We start from the raw sequence: 18,782 nt of genomic DNA on the forward strand, positions 1-18,782 counted from the left end.
AAATATTTATGTTCTTGTTACTTAAGTTTACCCTTGAGCCACAGTCCATTGGGACTTTTTCTATGGCCCATCTGAGTACATGTAAAGTTTTGTAAAACACTCACAAACAGAGCCTAAAATTCACTTTTTGGTCCACCAGCCACTGTGTCAGGTAGATTCAAAAATCTACCAGCCACTCAGATTTCTTACCAGCCAAAATAAAAAGTTTTCGCTAAAATTTCACCAATAAAAAAAAAAACGGATGAGCATGCTTTGTAATGTTTTTAAAACAATAAATATATTACTAGTGAGAAGTAATGTGGTACATTGTTTAATTTCATAAAATATTTTGTGACCTGAGCCTTTTAACCAAAAATTTTCACCTACCCCTTTAAGGGTGGGAGGTCACAAATGCAAATGGTCTAATTCAAAACTTAACATTTTTCACTTTATAAATGAATTTAAACAGTATGGCACTACTTTAACTAAAATAAAAAACAAAAAGGCAATTAAAACTTGTTTTATTATTAATGAATATGGTTTGTTTAGCATTCCTGGTAATGTAAATAGTTTGTATGTATGCTTGTTTGCATGTGACTATTCCTCTTTTGTTTGTTGATATTTGTTTGTTAATAAAAATAAAATAAAATAAATACATCACTTCATTGTTTGGCAGTACCCATAGCACCATTCGAAAATGAGGTGGCAATTAAGCGGTGGGAAACATGAGGCGGTTCTGTGTCATAAATACAGGCAAAGGTAGATTGGTTGACTGGACCTCCGCTATCGCGTCAGGCCGAACAACTCAATTTGCCTGTGACTATATTCATAATACAGCACTGCCTCGCATGCTTTATTGCTTTTACAAAACTGTTACCAACATATTAACATAACAATGTTAACATATTTTCATTAACTTTATTTTGACCAACAAAAAATAGAACAAAAAAAGGGTGGGAGGTTACCGTGGTAACGTGACTAGACAGTCATGTCCCTGTGAGATTGAGTCTGTCTAATAGCGGCGTTGTCTTCTCTTCCCTAGCAGTTGAAACGCAAACATTGAAAAACAACCTAGCTTGTGAACAAAACAATGTAAATAGCCAAGAAACACAAAAACAAAGTCTCACTTCAGTAGACATGCGTTTCAAGTAAATTAGACCAACTTTTATTCCTGTGCACAATGCTTCTAAAAACTAATCTTTCACTCAGCTCTTCACATGCACACAGCCCCCAGCCAGGCAATGTTGCAGCGCAAGGTGGGACAGGCTATAGCAGGGTTTCCCAAAGTCGGTCCAGGGGCCCCCCCTGGGTGCACGTTTTGGTTTTTGCCCTAGCACTACACAGCTGATTCAAATAACCAACTCATCATCAAGCTTTGATTATTTGAATCAGCTGTGGTGCTAGGGCAAAAACGAAAACATGCACCCAGCGGGGGCCCCAGGACCAACTTTGGGAAACCCTGGTCTATAGGATTCGTAGTTCTTTGACTTTGTGCAATTAATTTACCAGCTATGAAAATACTTTGAAAACAGCTACTGCAGCATTTATTTAGCTATAAATGTGATCATACTTTACTATTTTTATTCACAAATGCGAGTGAAATGCTTGCACTGTGGAGCCCTGACCACCCTCCAACGTGGCTGGTGAAATAGACGTCTTACTCACCAATGCCAAAATCTACCCGCATTTGGCAGGTGGCGTGTGTTAATTTTAGGCCCTTCTCACAAAACCCACACATACTCACACTACACTCACCCACATTGATATATAGCACCAGCTAAAAGCCCCCTTCACACACAGTTACAGTCACACATAATACATAACCTCTCTCATTGAAGTAGTGAGGATATTGTTTGCATATGTGCATATGATGTGGTATGCATATGATGTGGTATGGAGAGAGACTTTGTGTGTGTTTGTGTGTGTGTCACATACAGTGTCTGAGCCAGGGTCGAGGGTTGGAGACAAAAGGAGCGGTGTTTGGTAGCAGGAAGCAAAGGAAGGTAATCATAATTCCTAATCAGAGGGCTTCACATGTGGCTCGTAAATTCACACAGCAGAACACTAATTGCTATAATGGCCGAACAACTCACTCCCCTTCCCATCCTTACTCCATCTGTGTCATCTGGATAGGGTCGATGACAACACTATGGAAATCTGTGGGCCACTAGTCACATAAGGGACTAAGAGGATTCCTTTCTCATGATTATGTAAAGACATTCATTCATATAAATTCAGTTTTTTGGGTATCTCAGCAAGAGAAAGTTACTCAGCAAATCTATTCAAGCCTGGTGTATCTGTGAGAAATCTGCACCTCGCACAGACACACACTCACATGCTTGCACACATACGCAGATACACGCATGCCACCTACACATGATGGCGGAGACTCAGCACTACATCGCTGCAGCCATCTTTGTTCAGCCTCTAGTTTCAATGGGACAGATGAGCTTCATTTGCTGCTCCTTTGTATTCAACCACAGTTCCCCTTGTTTCTCAGATGCTTTTAGCTGCACAGCGGTCTGTCCATGTGTTCAAGTGACCAACTGTAGCTCATAATTTCTCCCTTCTCTGCGGTCCATATGACCCGGTCACCATGTGTTCTGGTCCTTATCTGTGACTACGACCAAGCCTCTTCTGGTCCTCATCTGGTTTCTGTTTTTGTCCTAAAACGGGGTCGACTTCCTGTCAAGATGGGCTAAAGGGGACAGGTTCGGGAAGTTATATGAGGTGGAGGGCGATGTATCACTTTTGAATCACATCCCATTGAGTTTGACGACCCCCCCCCCTGCTTGCGTAATGTTGTCCTCGTTCAGTATATTTACGGCAAAGCTAGGGTTTGTTTTCCGGAAACATCCTCATCGATGGCGTCAGCCTGGAACGAAACTCACACATTGGTATTTCATTGTGTGCGTATGTGTGTGTGTCGGGGGGGGGGGGGGTCTGTTTTGTCTACGGTTTCATTGATAGAAACTAAGACACACACACACATAACCAAGGAGTCTTGTGGAGAGAACATTAACTTGCAGATGGAGACGCTAAATACAACTGACACTTTTGTGTGTAAACTATCGCTTAGCTATATTTACTCCTCTGTCACACAGCCAGTGTGTGTGTGTGTGTGTGTGAGAGTGAAAGAGTTGTAAGGTCCAGAGCCATACTGTTTTATGAGGCAACATGTTGCCAACTGAATTTAAGAGATTACATCCAATGTTCGTTTAGTAACATGAATTGCACCAATGTTTGCGTGTCTCAAGGGTGACTCCACCAAAAAGTATTATATTTCACAATGTTCGACAACACCATAAACGTGTTACTCACATTACCAACCAGTTGAGGTGAGCTCCCCAGTTAGGTGTAGGGAAGCCCGGTAAATCTGTTTACGCCCACTAAGTCAAAAAAAGTACCATCCCTTAGTCGTGCTAGCTAATACTAGCTGAGGCAGTGGAACTTGCTGTGTCAACATCTGATTGTTCAGTTTCCCTGATAGTAATAATAGGATGTTGGAGAGAGAGCAAATAGCCCATGCTACGTTAAATCGAAAACTGTTGAGTCAGAAGGTGAGAGCACAGGATGTTTTCGGTTTGACAAAGAGCACGTAGGCTACGCTACAAACTCAGATGACTGTTCTTGTTTGCTAATGTAGAAGATTTACAAACAGGAGCAAGTTTATAGGCAAATGGTAATGGCTACATTCCAGCTAGTCTTGAAATAAACCAAATAAATGCTAGGTCAGAAACATGAATAGCTCATCAGCTGTGCTAGCTAGCTTCACTTTTACGTTATAATAGGGCTCGTTCATGATTGTGCCTTGTAGGCCTACGTACAGGCAACTGCCAAAATAAAGGAAACAAGTAAATTAGGGTTCTGGCAGATCTGTTATGGTTTAGGTCCACTCAACCCCTTAAGGCACTTTATGTTGGTGTTTCCTTTATTTTGGCAGTTACCTGTACGTGCCTTACTCTGAAACTGGAACCAGAATAAGGGGATGTCTAGTATGTTTACACTGCTCAAAACCATTCTGCTGTTTTACTTGACCATGAGGAAAACAGGTATGTTATGCCACTGTGTATACTGCACTGTGGGTTTGATTGTATTGAGCCTGCAGTCTGTACTGAATTATTCACTTTTTCAATGAGGGTCTGCTCATGAGGAAATGGTGCAGGATAAACTGAGGATAAAATACCGACCACAGTTACTATTGCCGTGGGGCGGGGGGATGTGTTCCAAATGTACTCCTATTTCCTTTTCCTGTCTTTTAGCTTTGCACGGCACGGAAATAGACATAAACCTTCAGTCCCCTTTACTACATGTTTGACCGACCATGCATGGCTAGAACATTCATAGAAATCTTGTGTTGATGTCAATGAAAGGTTTGTGCATCCTCTAAATACACTATTCTCCATTCATTCCATCCCTTGGAACTTCTTCCAGTGTCTTGATCTAAACCAAAGGCATATGCTTACCACTTTGATGATGCCTCATATTGTCAGAGGCAAAGTGGTGTCTCATTAGTTTTAACTAGTTACCTCTCCTTCTGTCCTTTCCTCCATGAGCACTGATCTGGAGCTACATGAGAGGTGGAAGCAACATGATCTACAGGAAGCCATAGAATACTGAGACCCTAATGTCTGCTAGCTCCTAAAGCAGAATACCCAAAACAGGAGGCAAATAAAAAAAAACACTCACAAGAGTCAGATTGTGGACATTTATCATAAATTTACATTTTGCACATAAATAACAATGTAAACCGGTATGTAAACAGAGACAGTATTTTTTAAATTTTTCTCCTCTAGGGCTAAAGATTAAGATGAAAGGGGACGCTTTGGTCATACTTCAGTGATGGAGGAAGAGAAAGAAAAAATAGAGATGGAAGAAAGAGAAGGGGACTGATGTGCAACTGCTTCCAGGTCACCGGCCCGGGGTCACAGTTGCTATGGAGACAAACCATATGTAGTCTTAAAGCCATTATAACAGTCCAATATGATTGAAGAGTGGGAGGAGCAAGCACCGGCACTTAAGTCATAAAGGGGAGGGGCCAGTGCATAAGAAGGCCGAGGTGCTTTGGTCTGGGCCATTTAAAAACGTGAAGGGGGTACATTTTTCTCAACCAAAAAACTAAAACTACAAAACAAGGCCACAGCTAAAGAGCTAACACTTAATCACAGACAAACAGTATTCTCTTGGTCTTCTTTTCGATTCTTTAAAGTCTCTTTTTTTTGGTGCGTTTGAAACTAAAGCCAAGTAAACTTTGGTTACTAGCCTCGAATCCTACAAATCCCATTTGAGTAGGTTTACTTTGTCTCCTTTTGGTATTGACAGTGTTTTGAAGTTCCCTTGGACTGTTGTGGGGGGGGGAAGGATTCCCGGTCTCCCAGTCTTTATATGCTACATCTTGAGCAGACTTTCCTGCCCTTTGGATCATGTGGAGCTGCACTCCAGTTCATTTTGGTTTCTTCTTCAAGTAGCAAAAGTAATAAATAGAAACACACTCGCCTTCAGCTTCCATCTGAACGTACAGACACACATACTCAACACACTCCTACTCACAGGCATACAATCATACACACACTGAGGTAACCGTTGTTGAAAATATACAAAACAAAATGCCCTTTTTTGTGCTGTTTAAAATAAGTAGAGCTCAGGACGAGCGTGGACATAGGGGAAGCTTGCTGGAAGGATCAGAAGGTCAAGCAAAGCCTTTTCTTTCTAATCAACAGTTTGTGTTCACCAACAATAAAGATGCGACCTTTGACCCTTTTTTACCTGCTATATTGTTTAAATAAAATTAAAATAAATGAAAAGTGGGTGCCCCTGCTTCTCAACAGGTCAGACTCATCGGACGGATAGAGGCAGAGAGAGAAAGTATCTACAAAGAAATGGCCCCAGAGTGAAATCAAAACCAGGAAAACAAACAGTAAATTACAATGAATTACCTGGTCATTGTAAACATCCCTTCCACATATTGCTTTTCGAAGACAAAATAATTGCATAATAAATTAAGGAGGTTATACAATAACAAAAATAACATTTGAAAAGAGACAACAAATAATATTAATAATATGAAATCCAGGGTGGATGATTGTCTTTTGTCTTAAGTGTAGGACACAGTGAAACAGTTAAGTAGTCTGGGGACAGTGTCTCTTGGAGCCCTGAGTACAGAAGTCCCTGAAAGTTTGACAACCCCAGTTGCTACAACCTCATCGCCGACAACCAATTAAAAGGACATTTACACTTGTTGCTCCTGGCAACCAAGTTCTCAGAGCCACACAGTCTGACTCAACATCCTTCAAAAAGGTGAGCTCAAGCCTGTTCCTCTGACTCCTGCTTGATCGTGACGTTGGAGGGAAGAAGTGGACTGCTTCGGCGCAGTTTGATAACCGACGTCTCATTGACTGAATTGTACAGTTCGTAACCTGTAGACTGGAGCTCGCTGGCGCCGCCCTTGTGGTGGTGGTAGCCGGAGGTCTTGAGGTCCATCTCCCTCCACAGCATCCCCAGGACCTGCTTCTCCAGGACAGCCTCGACCTCAACCCCTCCCTGAAGCTGGTCCAGCCTCTCAGCGTGGTCGCTCATGTCGAAGCGCTCAATCTCCTCGTTGATGCGCTGGAGCTCTTCCTGGGTGGAGGGGCTGGGTGTGGGGCCACCTGAGGAGGTGACCGCAGCCAGGCAGTAGCCCTTGAGGTGTAGCCGCAGACTGCACAGGTGGATGTAGTGGCGGTGGCAGTGGGGGCACTTGTGTGGCCGCTCGCGGGAGTGAAGGCGCTTGTGTAGCTTTAGGTGGACGAACTGGGTGAACTTGGCAGGGCAGAGCTTGCACGAGTAGGGCTTCTCACCCGAGTGGAGGCGCAGGTGGGTCTTTAAGTTGCTGGTGCTGCTGAAGCGCTTATGGCACACCTGGGGGAAACAGGACAAGTGAAGGGTTAGAGGAGGAAGTTCAGCGTTGCTTATGTATGCAGCAGCTAGCTAGCTAGCTTAACATACATAGCAGCTAGCATAGCATTGGTGGTGGTCTTTACCGAGCACTCATGGGGCTTCTCTCCAGTGTGCACCAGGAAGTGTTTCTGCAAGTGGGCCAGCTGGGTGAAGCCCTTACTACAGGTCGAACACTTGAAGGGTCGCTCACCGCTGTGGACACGCAAGTGCACCTAGACACAGGAGGGACACAACACTACGTCAGTTGGGTTCAATGCAAGGGAACACAAAGAAGTATGGATGCATGGAATGAAGGGAGCGAACAGAATGTCGTCTCGAGTCTCACCTTGAGGTTAGAGAGCTGGCCGAAGGTCTTGCTGCAGACGTTACACTCGTACTTGATCTTGCCGTTCTGCTTCTTGAGTGGGTAAGGCAGTGTCTTGTAGCCTGTAGAGCCACCACCACCACGCTTCATCTTGCTCAGGTTGATGGCCTCCTCCTCTGGCCGGCCGCTGCCCAGCAGGGCTGAGGTAGGCTTGGTGGGCACACGCTCGCTAGGGGGCGCTGTGCCCGCTGTAGGGGAGCCACTAGTTGGGGCGTGGGGGTGCCCGTGGGGATGAGGATGGGCATGGCCAGGGTAGGGGTGATGGGGGTAGTGGGGGCCGTCCTTGAGGGAGGTGGCGGCCAAGAAGGCACTGGTGGAGGCGGGGAGGAGGAAGTCCCTGTGGGTGGAGAATGAGGGGTGGGAGGAGTCAGGCAGTAAGAACCTTCTACCCGCCTCCCCAGGCAACAGGGGCATGTGGGGTGGCAGCAGGCTGCTGTAGAGAGGGTACATTCTTGGGAACATGCCTCCGACAGCAGGCACCCCACCCCCAGGTAGTGAGTAGTGGTGAGGCAGCATGTAGCGGGAGTAGTGGGGGCCGGGAGGGTAGAAGGGCGAGGAAAGGGGGGCGGCTGGCGGAGAATAGCCTGGGAAAGGACCCAACCCTCGGGGGTAGAATGAGGAGGATGGGCGTGTGGGTTGGGGAGCTGCAGGGCTACCGTGGGGGCTACTCTCCGGACTGCTCCTCGCCGATGGACTCGGGGTCGCCGACGACTGGTTGCCTGGTGATCTGATTGCTGGGTAACCAAACTGTATCGGGCTGGTCTTCAGACTCAGAAACTCTTCTGTTAGATGAGGGTGGGGGCAGAGTGGGGGGTAGAGGGGGCGGGGGTACAGGGGCCGGCTGGGCTCCCTCTTGCTGGAGGTGGTGGGGCCCCTGAGGATGGAGGAGACACTGTGTTCTCTCTTGACTGGGGCGCTGCTGCTGCTGACACGCTCCTCACTGGCCTGCTGCTTGGCTTCCAGCAGAGACTCCTCTGTAAAGAGAGAGAGAGAGAGAGAGAGAGGTCAGGCACACTTTTCTCCCTCTGACTGAAGACCACATTTCCCTTTGACTTGGTGTCAGGAGCATTTTAAAGTGCACACAGGAAGAAAAACTTATCTAGACATGTCTTTAGCTTAGGAGAAATAATGGTCTTTCAGCTGTAGAGCGTGTGCGGGGGGAGGAGGGGTTAGGAACACGGTAACCCTGTGGTCCAATTAGAGCGACAGATTTGACGAACGATCATGGGGGGCTAAAAGACAGGAAGTGAGGCGTGACAGCTGCCTCTGGGCAGGGTGTGTGTGTCTGTAGGGGAGGAGGTCTAGGGGCAGATAAAAATCAAGATAAAATCCAAATGGGGCAGGGCTGATTGAAAGTTTCCTATCCAAAGTTTGGCCTCAACCTGCCCTCTCCCCCTGTCTCTCTCCCCCTCTCACACACACACACTTGACACTTCCTGACAAAGAGGCCTTTGTTTGATAGGTTCTCTCATCTTCTCCAGCATGCACACTCACGACCCAAAGAAGGACCCTTCAATCACGTTCCATTAACACAAAAACACACTTTTCCTATCCTACACCTTTGGACTTTTATCAGTTCTTTAGGTAGAAGTAAAAACAACCACCCAGGATTCCTTCTTGTTTGCTATTGTTTCCAGGTTAAAGGTTAACTGGGAGAGCTTCCTCCTCCCTCGCACCTACTGTCACCTCCACATGATGAGAGATGGGATTACTGCAAGCGCTTCCAGGCTACACGTGCTAAAAGCCTCTGCATGTCGGTTAGCACATCCTCACCTGTTAAACCTCCATCAAAGTCGGGCTTTAGAGTGGACATCAATAATCCCATCCATTTACTACCCATTGAACTTTTACTAGAGGGTCACGAATCTCTCTCTCTGTGTGTGTGTGTGTCCACTGATGTGTACAGTGGGGAGAACAAGTATTTGATACACTGCCGATTTACCTACTTACAAAGCATGTAGAGGTCTGTAATTTTTATCATAGGTACACTTCAACTGTGAGAGACGGAATCTAAAACAAAAATCCAGAAAATCACATTGTATGATTTTTAAGTAATTCATTTGCATTTTATTGCATGACATAAGTATTTGATCACCTACCAACCAGTAAGAATTCCGGCTCTCACAGACCTGTTAGTTTTTCTTTAAGAAGCCCTCCTGTTCTCCACTCATTACCTGTATTAACTGCACCTGTTTGAACTCGTTACCTGTATAAAAGACACCTGTCCACACACAATCAAAACAGACTCTAACCTCTCCACAATGGCCAAGACCAGAGAGCTGTGTAAGGACATCAGGGATAAAATTGTAGACCTGCACAAGGCTGGGATGGGCTACAGGACAATAGGCAAGCAGCTTGGTGAGAAGGCAACAACTGTTGGCGCAATTATTAGAAAATGGAAGAAGTTCAAGATGACGGTCAATCACCCTCGGTCTGGGGCTCCATGCAAGATCTCACCTCGTGGGGCATCAATGATCATGAGGAAGGTGAGGGATCAGCCCAGAACTACACGGCAAGACCTGGTCAATGACCTGAAGAGAGCTGGGACCACAGTCTCAAAGAAAACCATTAGTAACACACTACGCCGTCATGGATTAAAATCCTGCAGCGCACGCCACGTCCCCCTACTCAAGCCAGCGCGTGTCCAGGCCCGTCTGAAGTTTGCCAATGACCATCTGGATGATCCAGAGGAGGAATGGGAGAAGGTCATGTGGTCTGATGAGACAAAAATAGAGCTTTTTGGTCTAAACTCCACTCGCCGTGTTTGGAGGAAGAAGAAGGATGAGTACAACCCCAAGAACACCATCCCAACCGTGAAGCATGGAGGTGGAAACATCATTCTTTGGGGATGCTTTTCTGCAAAGGGGACAGGACGACTGCACCGTATTGAGGGGAGGATGGATGGGGCCATGTATTGTGAGATCTTGGCCAACAACCTCCTTCCCTCAGTAAGAGCATTGAAGATGGGTCGTGGCTGGGTCTTCCAGCATGACAACGACCCGAAACACACAGCCAGGGCAACTAAGGAGTGGCTCCGTAAGAAGCATCTCAAGGTCCTGGAGTGGCCTAGCCAGTCTCCAGACCTGAACCCAATAGAAAATCTTTGGAGGGAGCTGAAAGTCCGTATTGCCCAGCGACAGCCCCGAAACCTGAAGGATCTGGAGAAGGTCTGTATGGAGGAGTGAGCCAAAATCCCTTTCTGTACAAAATATTAAGTTCTGCTTTTCTGATGTATCAAATACTTATGTCATGCAATAAAATGCAAATGAATTACTTAAAAATCATACAATGTGATTTTCTGGATTTTTGTTTTAGATTCCGTCTCTCACAGTTGAAGTGTACCTATGATTAAAAATGACAGACCTCTACATGCTTTGTAAGTAGGAAAACCTGCAAAATCAGCAGTGTATCAAATACTTGTTCTCCCCACTGTATATACATTTCAAACTTTCCAGAACTCAGAATTACTCAACAGATTTTCAACCAACACACACACACTCTGTGACCCCACACCAGTACAGCGGCAGTGTGTAAACACAGAGGTTATCAGTGCCTCCCCCCTCTCCTCCTCCCTGTCCTCCCCCTCAGATATCACCACTCTCAGCCTTCCTCTTTCCCCTCTTTTCTTTCAGAAAACAAACAGGGCGGCCATCTTGGAGATTTCAATCTGTCAGCACGGCCCCGCCACCAGGAAGTTCAAGTAGTCAATAGAGGAGACGCTGTTCTTCCTCTCTCCATCCACTTTTAAAGTGCCAAATAAATTAGGGAGAAGGGCCAAGGAGCCGTCAGCACATCACACACAAACACGTTTGAGATTTTAAAAAGAGTGAGAGTGTGTGTTGGAATGAAATGCCTCTACTGGTATATGTGTGTGCATTTAGGGAGAGGCTGTAAGTAGGATAGTATGTATTTGAACGCACACACATTTAGAACAGAAAATGCTAATAGGTGCCATTTGTCTGTGCAAAGCTTGTCGTTGTTCTAAGGAAGGTACATTGATTGTTACATGCTTACAAAACAGCTGTCACACAAAGAGGGAGAGCGAGTGGGAGAAGAGCTCCAGTTCAGTCATTTCAGACCAGCCAGTTCTGCTGACTCACACATAACCAAACACACACACACACACACACGTCTGGTTCTACTATGACTGCGTTAGGGGAGAGAGACGGACCGAGAGACAGAGAGAAGAAAAACAGAAAGAGAGGTGAGTATGATGTAATTCCCAGGTCAACAGGGGGCCCTGCGGTAGTGGGGTGGTTTAATGACAGGGGCCATAGAGAGAGAGTAGGGGCCAGTACCATGAGGGGGCCCAGGCCCCTGTGTCTCTCTGCCCTAGGAGATGCGCATCTCTCTGGGAACTGAGTCACTACCTACCACACACCTGGAGGAAGAATGTGGCTCCTTCCTTCCTCCCATCCCTACCTACCTTCCTCCCTCCCTCCCCTTCTAACTCAGTCTGTCTGGCGCTCTCGCTCACTCCCCCCCCACCCCAATCTATAATCTGTCTCAGTCTCTTTTTTTTTGCTCCCTCACACGTATTCATATTTGCATTTAGCGGATTCACTGTATTTATGACTAGAATGACCACACACACAAAATAGTGGCGCTGACAGAGATCAAAGGTCGAGGCCCTCTGTGTGCGTGTGTTAATGACAGGCGGATGTTCAGAGAGGAAGGAGACATGGCTCCCCTCAGAAACACTGTCAGGTTCTCACAAATATACACTCTCACGGCACACACCAACACTGAGTAGGTAGGTGCTAAATAAAATCACTCACACACACACATTCAAGACGACCATAGAAAGGTATAGAACTGGAGTTCATCAACATAATACCAATAGTACACTATACTTCCAAGGATACAGTGTTATTAATATGTAATAAAGCATTGCATACAGTATATGATTATCATTATATAACTTCCAGTTTACAGTGTTATTACTATGGTATAACATCTATGTAATAAGGTTTCATATGATAGGACTTACTAAGTTTCTGCATCATGAGCTCTCCAGAGGGCGGGTAGTGGAGGCGGTGGGCGAACTCGGGGCAGTACCACACCAGCAGCTCGGTGCCAGGGGAGATGGCTCTCACCGTGTAGAAGTAGATGTTCATGCCATTCTGGCACGCCGCCAAGTTCTGCTCCCCTGCCGAGTGGGCCGGGTTGACATAGCGCATCCAGTTAGAACGCTCCTCGTCCAGGCCGTCCACAAAATGGTGGAAGTTGCCCTCCGAGTAGATCTGAGGGGACGGAGAGTAAGGAAATGGTCAAAGGTTAACGGTCAAGGAAGTCTCAATGGCAAGTTAGAAAGCTCCAGAAAAACAGAGTAAAGACTAAATATGTTGACAAATCATATTTTCGGCAGTGTTGTGTAATATCATTAATGTGACTCGTTAAATCTCTCCATCTCACACCTCCCTCCCCACACTCCACTCCAGACGTTATAGCCAGTTATACAGACTGAGGGATGGAGAGACAGACAGACGAGTAGGAGCCTCTCCTCTCTTATACATGTCCAAAAGAGTTGAGTCAGAGAGTACGTCACGCCGACAATGTCACCAACACTCATTCTGAATCTCTCCCCCTTTCTCCACTCAGACCACTCTCTCTCTCCTATCTGATTGTGGCCATCAACATCATCGAGAGAGCGAGAGTGAGGTCTATAACTCTGTGTTGTTGTGGCTTGCCTGAGCGAGAGACATGAATGAACACATTGCTTTGGGATGTTGTTGAATCTAGGTGAGTGTGTGAGTGCCTGTGTGTATGTGGGGGGGTACGAGTGCTATACTGTCACTTCCAGGAACAATGACACACTGTAGCACTGTTCCTGTGTACAAGTGACATCATATTCCCCCTCAGTTGTTCCACTACAGTTCATACTGTACTAGCTGCTTACAGAGCAGACAACCACTATTGAACAGCAGGCTTTACCCAGTAAATTTATCATGATGAAATAGGCGTTGAGGGTGTGTGTGTGTGTGTCTGAGACAAGTATGCGTATAAAAACTGCATACTCACAGGATGTACCACACACACACACACACACAGTGGAGAGCCTCACTCTCAGAATGATTCGAGAGAAAACCCCTTCTCCTTTGTCTCCACACACACAAACTTCTTCAGAACACAGAGACCCCGGCCATGACGTCACTAAGTCAGTCAGTGGAACAGGAAATGACCTATGGTTGTTTTTCTTCCTCTGTGGCTGTCTTTTACTGAAAGTGAAGTGCTCGTTCTCTGTGTGTGTGCGCACACATGTTAGTGGACAGGAGGGAAAACCACTCACCCTCCAGAAGTACTTCCTGTTGGTGTCTTTGGGGACGCTGTCTGCAGTGTAGCTCTGACCCACCAGGGGGCCGAAGCGTGTTCCTTTGGGGATGTACTCTCTGCTGGCCACTCCAATCACCTACAGGACAGAGATAAAGACCATTAGTTGGAGTGTGTGTGTCTGAGTGGAAGTGTGTGTGTGTTCTGTGGTTAGAGGATTTACGTTATCACATCCTGCCAGGAGGTCACAGACTTCACATGAAGACGGCCGGAAGAACCCATCATCATGATCAAATCAACAAACAAGGCTGCCTCTCTGTGTGTGTGTATGTATATGTGTATAATTACTACTCTGTACTAGAACAATCAGTGGCCTAGGCTGGAAATTTGACTGTCATACACTTTTTCCTCAAGCCGCATATGCTGTGTGCGTTTTAAGTGTGTGAACATAGGCAAACACACACCTAAACTTTATCCAGCATGAACAGGAAGAGTTAGACACCCTGAGGGACAGAGTTCAATTTCCTCCATCTCACCCAGGTTATGCCACAAAGCATCTCCCCCTTCTCGCCTCACCTTGTCTCTGTTCCTTTCTAATTGACCACAGGGCCACTCCCTCTGACACCCTTGATGACACCCACTCTGCTAACCACACAACGCACCCTACCACATCAAAATAACTCATTATCTCAATAGACCGTTCACCTTAAAGGAGAAAGATATCCACACCTGATATTAAATCGCTGTTGTTCCTTTCAAAACAATTGACATTAAAGAGAGCGAGAAAACTTGAACTAGAGGGAGGAAGGAAGAAAAGCAAAGGAAGCACATCTGTCTGAAAAAGAGGGATTATCAAACCTAGACTTTCAGCTAATCTCCTAACCACGATAAACTTTGATATAACTGAGATGTATTCACCCAACCCCCTACACAGTCTACATTTGCACACACACACACCCTTATCCCCTTCATGCATATCCTACACAAACACCCCCCCCCCCTAAAGGATTGGGAAATCCCCCTTCCCATTTCCACCCCAGGGCCAGACCACGTCTCAAGATTAGGGGTGTTTTGAAGATAACTTATTAACTGACTTTACAATACTCCCTAAATGACTATGTCAATATCCTTTGATCACTGGTAATGCTATACTCTTTCCACATCCTCTCTCATTTTCCTCTTTCTGATTTTCTCTATCAATCTTAGTGGTTGCTTCTGTGAAGGTGATAAATATTGACTGATACCGTATCAGGTCGTAAACAAACGTGGTGGGAAACACTCACTCACTCACACACACACACAGGGTGATAAGAAACAGATGAGCAATGACGAGAAAATCTATTCATTGCAACCAAATCATGTGGTCTTGATCAGGTTAAAACCACAAAACGCAACACGCTCCCCACCTAATCTCATGACCCCTCTTCACACCTATTCTACAGGGTTCAACGGTTAGACTGAATGGGGATCAGTTTGGGTTGTCTGAGTTCAAGAGGTTGATGTTTGGACAGAGGTAGGTAGGTAGGTAGGTAGGTATGGAGAGCTGGGTCTGGTCTAGTGTGGGACTGACTAGTGCGCCCTCTAGGGGAAAGAAGAGACAGAGCGACAAAGTTGGAGAACAGAGGGATAGACACACAGAGACAGGTAGGGAAAATGGTTTTATCAGGATGTATTGGTGAAGCTCCCATCAACAGCAGGGCTAAGTATGATTAATGACTCTTCATGGATGGGTGGGAGCTCATTTCTCACTGCGGAGGCTCTGTAGCAACCTGCATCACACCTCAGAGTGTGTGTGTGTGTGTGTGTGTGTGAATTCCCCTCCAGACAGGGTTTACACACCACTCCTACAACACACACAGGTCGTCGCCGTGCTCCAGTGTGTGATCTTTTACAACGAGACACACTCCTCACCACAATCCTCCCTGGCTAAGACTTCTCCTGCTTTTATATATATGACCTACGGTTGAGTCACGTGAGTTTGTATGGGTTTACAGATGGTGTGTGTGTCTGTGTATGTATGTATGTATATATATATATATATATATATATATATATATATATATATATATATATATATATATATATATATATATATATATATATATATATATATATATATATATATATATATATATATGTGTGTGTGTGTCCTCCTACCTCTTTGGAATCAGCTAGTTGTTTAAAGGCCAGGTTACGGGGCAGCGAGGCCTCTGCTCTCGTTAACCCCTCGCTCTCTGTCCCCGCCTCCTGGGGCGTATCCTTGACGATGTAGGTACACTTCTCCTCAAACTCTGCCTCCGTCCACTTCATTATGTCCACCTCCATCTTAGAGTCTGTGTCGGTGGCCATTTTGGATCCCGTGTCCATCTGGGTTTCCGTGTCCCTATGGGGTTCTGAGTCCATTTTGACGTCGTTGTGCTCTACGGTGTGGGCCCCCTCAGTAGTCAACATGGCTGAGCTATGAGAGGTAGCCTGAGAGAGAGAAAAGGAAACCGATACAAGGGAGAAAGAGAGCGCGAGTGAGAAATAAAATCAAGAGAAACAGACAAAGACATGGAGAGAAGAAGGAAAAAAATTGAGAAGGGGGGAGATGAGATAAAGACAAAGAAAGACAAGGGGGAGAAAAAAAAGAGAGAGGCAGCATTATTATCAAGTATGAGTCAGTGAGTGGCGAATTCCTTTGAGACTGGCTGACTAAGCAGACTGTGTCTGTGCGCTCTCTGTGGGAACAAGAGCCACTGTCGACCAACCCCACTAGCCTCTAGCCAAGGACACAGTCCGATCCCCACTACTCTATACTTAAAACAGAGGGAAACACTCAATCACAGGAAACCATCTTTCATCAACTCTATTCAAATAAGTTAAATGAAATAAATAAAAATACACTTATTGAATCCAGAGGGAAAAGTCTATTCATTTTTTTTTTTATTACAGATGAGTTGTGACCCAAGAGTATGTGTGTGTTATATACTGTATGCTGATCCGGCTAGTGTCTCAGGGCAAGACAGATTGACCAATGACTGTGCAGATAGGCTGAGACGGACTGACCAATGGCAGCGAAGATGCGAGTCCATTCCGTGGGCTATGTAAGCTGGCATAAGGTCAGGGCTAGCCACGCTACCCCTCGCCTCGGTCTCTCTACCCTCCCTCACTCTCTTCATTCCCTCTGGACCCTTCTCCCTCTCCGTCCAACTCTCCAGCCTTCCCTTCTTCAGTCTCCATCCTTGTCAAACTGTCAACATCAGTCTCTTAATCCTCCTGTTTCTTTCTTTATCGCCCTCTCCCTTATGCTCTCTCACCGTCCCTCTCCCTCTCTCTCTCTCTCTCCCCAGGGTGGAAAAAGAGTCACAAACAAGGGAAGGCGGAGGAAGGAAGTCCTGTCTGCGTCTGAATGGAGTTAAAATTGGAAGCAGCGGAACCGGCAAATCATCCCCAAGTGTGTGTGTGGGACAGTGGGGAGGGAGTGCCAAACTTTTCCATTTGGGGGGCCACAGCAGCACAAACAAACTTCAAACGCTCCCCACCCAAGACCACACACACACACACACACACACATCCTTGTCCCACGCAAAGAACAGTGTCAGTAGAATAAATTATCATACGCCACAAAGATTGTCAAATTTCAAGGCCGATGAGAGACTGAAGTGCAACCTTATACGCCGTCACTCGCTCACATATAATTCAGGAAAAATTTACCATAACTCCAACCCATACAGAAATCTACTCAACCCTCCAACAATTTCCAAAACTAAACCACAACTAAAAGCTTGACAAAATTCCCCAAACCTTGACCAAATTAAACATGACCCTATACTCAACAAAATTCACTCAAGCCAACAAAACAGGTTCCTAGGAGACTAGTGTAATTAATGAACTTCCAGAAGAGTAACAGAACAACAAATCATTCTCAAATGCTTTTTCCAACATTACTTTAAAACAAATTGTACTACAAACAATACCCCAAATAATTACATACATGAAATTATAATACAACAAACTAGGATATTCTGTTTCAATGTAGAGTATATAATTTCAAACTATTTAATATTTATTAATATTGTGATATTATTTATTGGACATTGATTTCATGAATCTTTTAAAAGGGATTTAAATATATAGATAAATATAATACCAAACACTAGTCAAAAGCTGTTCCTGATAATAAAGGAGTCTTTCTATAACAGCTGGGCAAAAGTAATACTGAAACTGAGAACCTGGCCAAAGCAACTGATTTATTCAACTCTCTCTCTCACACACACACTTCTGTTCAAATATTCGATAAACACTACTGATATAGTTTAAAAACAGACTTTGAAAATACACGTTTAAATTTAAGCAAGCTATGACCAATGACAATTTTAGCATTTTAATAATTAAAACAATTCCACTGAAGGACACAAAACTGCAATAAGCTTTTAACAATTTATAATTTAAATACAATCTCAATAATCAAAATGATTGCATTTAAATAAAGTTAAACAAACTCATTGCATAATGGAGTGGCCAGACAAACAAGGAGAAAACGTTTATGACTTACATAAATAAGTCATAAAATAAACCTTCATATTTGTTGCCACTGGATTAATTTAGATAAGTCTTTGTTTGATTCTTATTACAACAAGCAAAACCAATTTAATACACAAAACTTTAAATTAAAATTCTCAAAACTAATAATACCATTTAGGAAATAAAAAAAGATCTACAAGTCTCTGTTTCTCCATTGACTAAGGTTCAGTAGCGTACTCACCGAGAAGCTTTGGTCCCAGCCACACATAGGGCCGACTGATCTATCCCCTGGGCGAGTGTGTTTATGTGTGTGCGTGTGTGTGTGGGACAGGTGCAGTTCACCCTCTCCCCCTCCGATCCAAGCGCTACTCCAGAGTGTGAGTGCTGTGTGTGTGAGCGAGTGTGTCTGCTCCAGTGAGTGCCTTCTGTTTAACTGACTGCCCCTTGACATGCGAGTGAGCTGTTGATTCAGTCAGTGGTCCCTCCCTCATTCTCTCCCTCTCTACACTCCCCCTCTCCAAGGACCGCCCACCACCATGCGGAACATGATCGCCCACAGCTCATTCAGGGTAGCAGTGGCAGACACACACAATGCTCTTTGGAAACAGCAGGCGCTTTCACCTGATGCATGAGCTCTTGCTGCTCCACAAAAACAGCAATATTAATTGGCACATAAAAGTACCGTCACACACTGTTACATAAATTCAAACATTATTCTCTTGCAGTC

At 45.1% G+C, this 18,782-nt stretch overlaps 1 protein-coding gene across 1 annotated transcript; it reads right to left on the minus strand.

Annotated features, from left to right (window-relative positions):
* Positions 1-4,674: 4,674 nt before the first annotated feature.
* Positions 4,675-18,457, minus strand: LOC311115299 (PR domain zinc finger protein 1-like). Its single transcript, XM_084190490.1, has 7 exons — positions 18,297-18,457; positions 15,707-16,021; positions 13,569-13,688; positions 12,270-12,522; positions 7,241-8,253; positions 6,999-7,127; positions 4,675-6,876 (listed from the first exon to the last, which is right to left on the minus strand). Exons 1-7 carry the CDS (start codon positions 18,321-18,323, stop codon positions 6,283-6,285), a joined length of 2,451 nt encoding a protein of 816 aa, XP_084046616.1. The 5' UTR covers positions 18,324-18,457; the 3' UTR covers positions 4,675-6,282.
* Between the last annotated feature and the right edge of the window lie 325 nt (positions 18,458-18,782).

Source organism: Coregonus lavaretus (genome assembly GCF_964263955.1).
Source record: "Coregonus lavaretus genome assembly, contig: HAP1_SCAFFOLD_5900, whole genome shotgun sequence".
In the NCBI taxonomy this organism is placed as follows: Eukaryota; Metazoa; Chordata; class Actinopteri; order Salmoniformes; family Salmonidae; genus Coregonus; species Coregonus lavaretus.

Excerpts from the sequence above, each read along its gene's own strand:
- LOC311115299 (XM_084190490.1), bottom strand. The coding sequence starts at position 18,323 with ATGTGTGGCTGGGACCAAAGCTTCTCG. Across the intron at positions 16,022-18,296 it reads GCTGGGACCAAAGCTTCTCG|GCTACCTCTCATAGCTCAGC; the intron begins GTGAGTACGCTA and ends TCTCTCTCTCAG. Across the intron at positions 12,523-13,568 it reads ACAGGAAGTACTTCTGGAGG|ATCTACTCGGAGGGCAACTT; the intron begins GTGAGTGGTTTT and ends CCGTCCCCTCAG.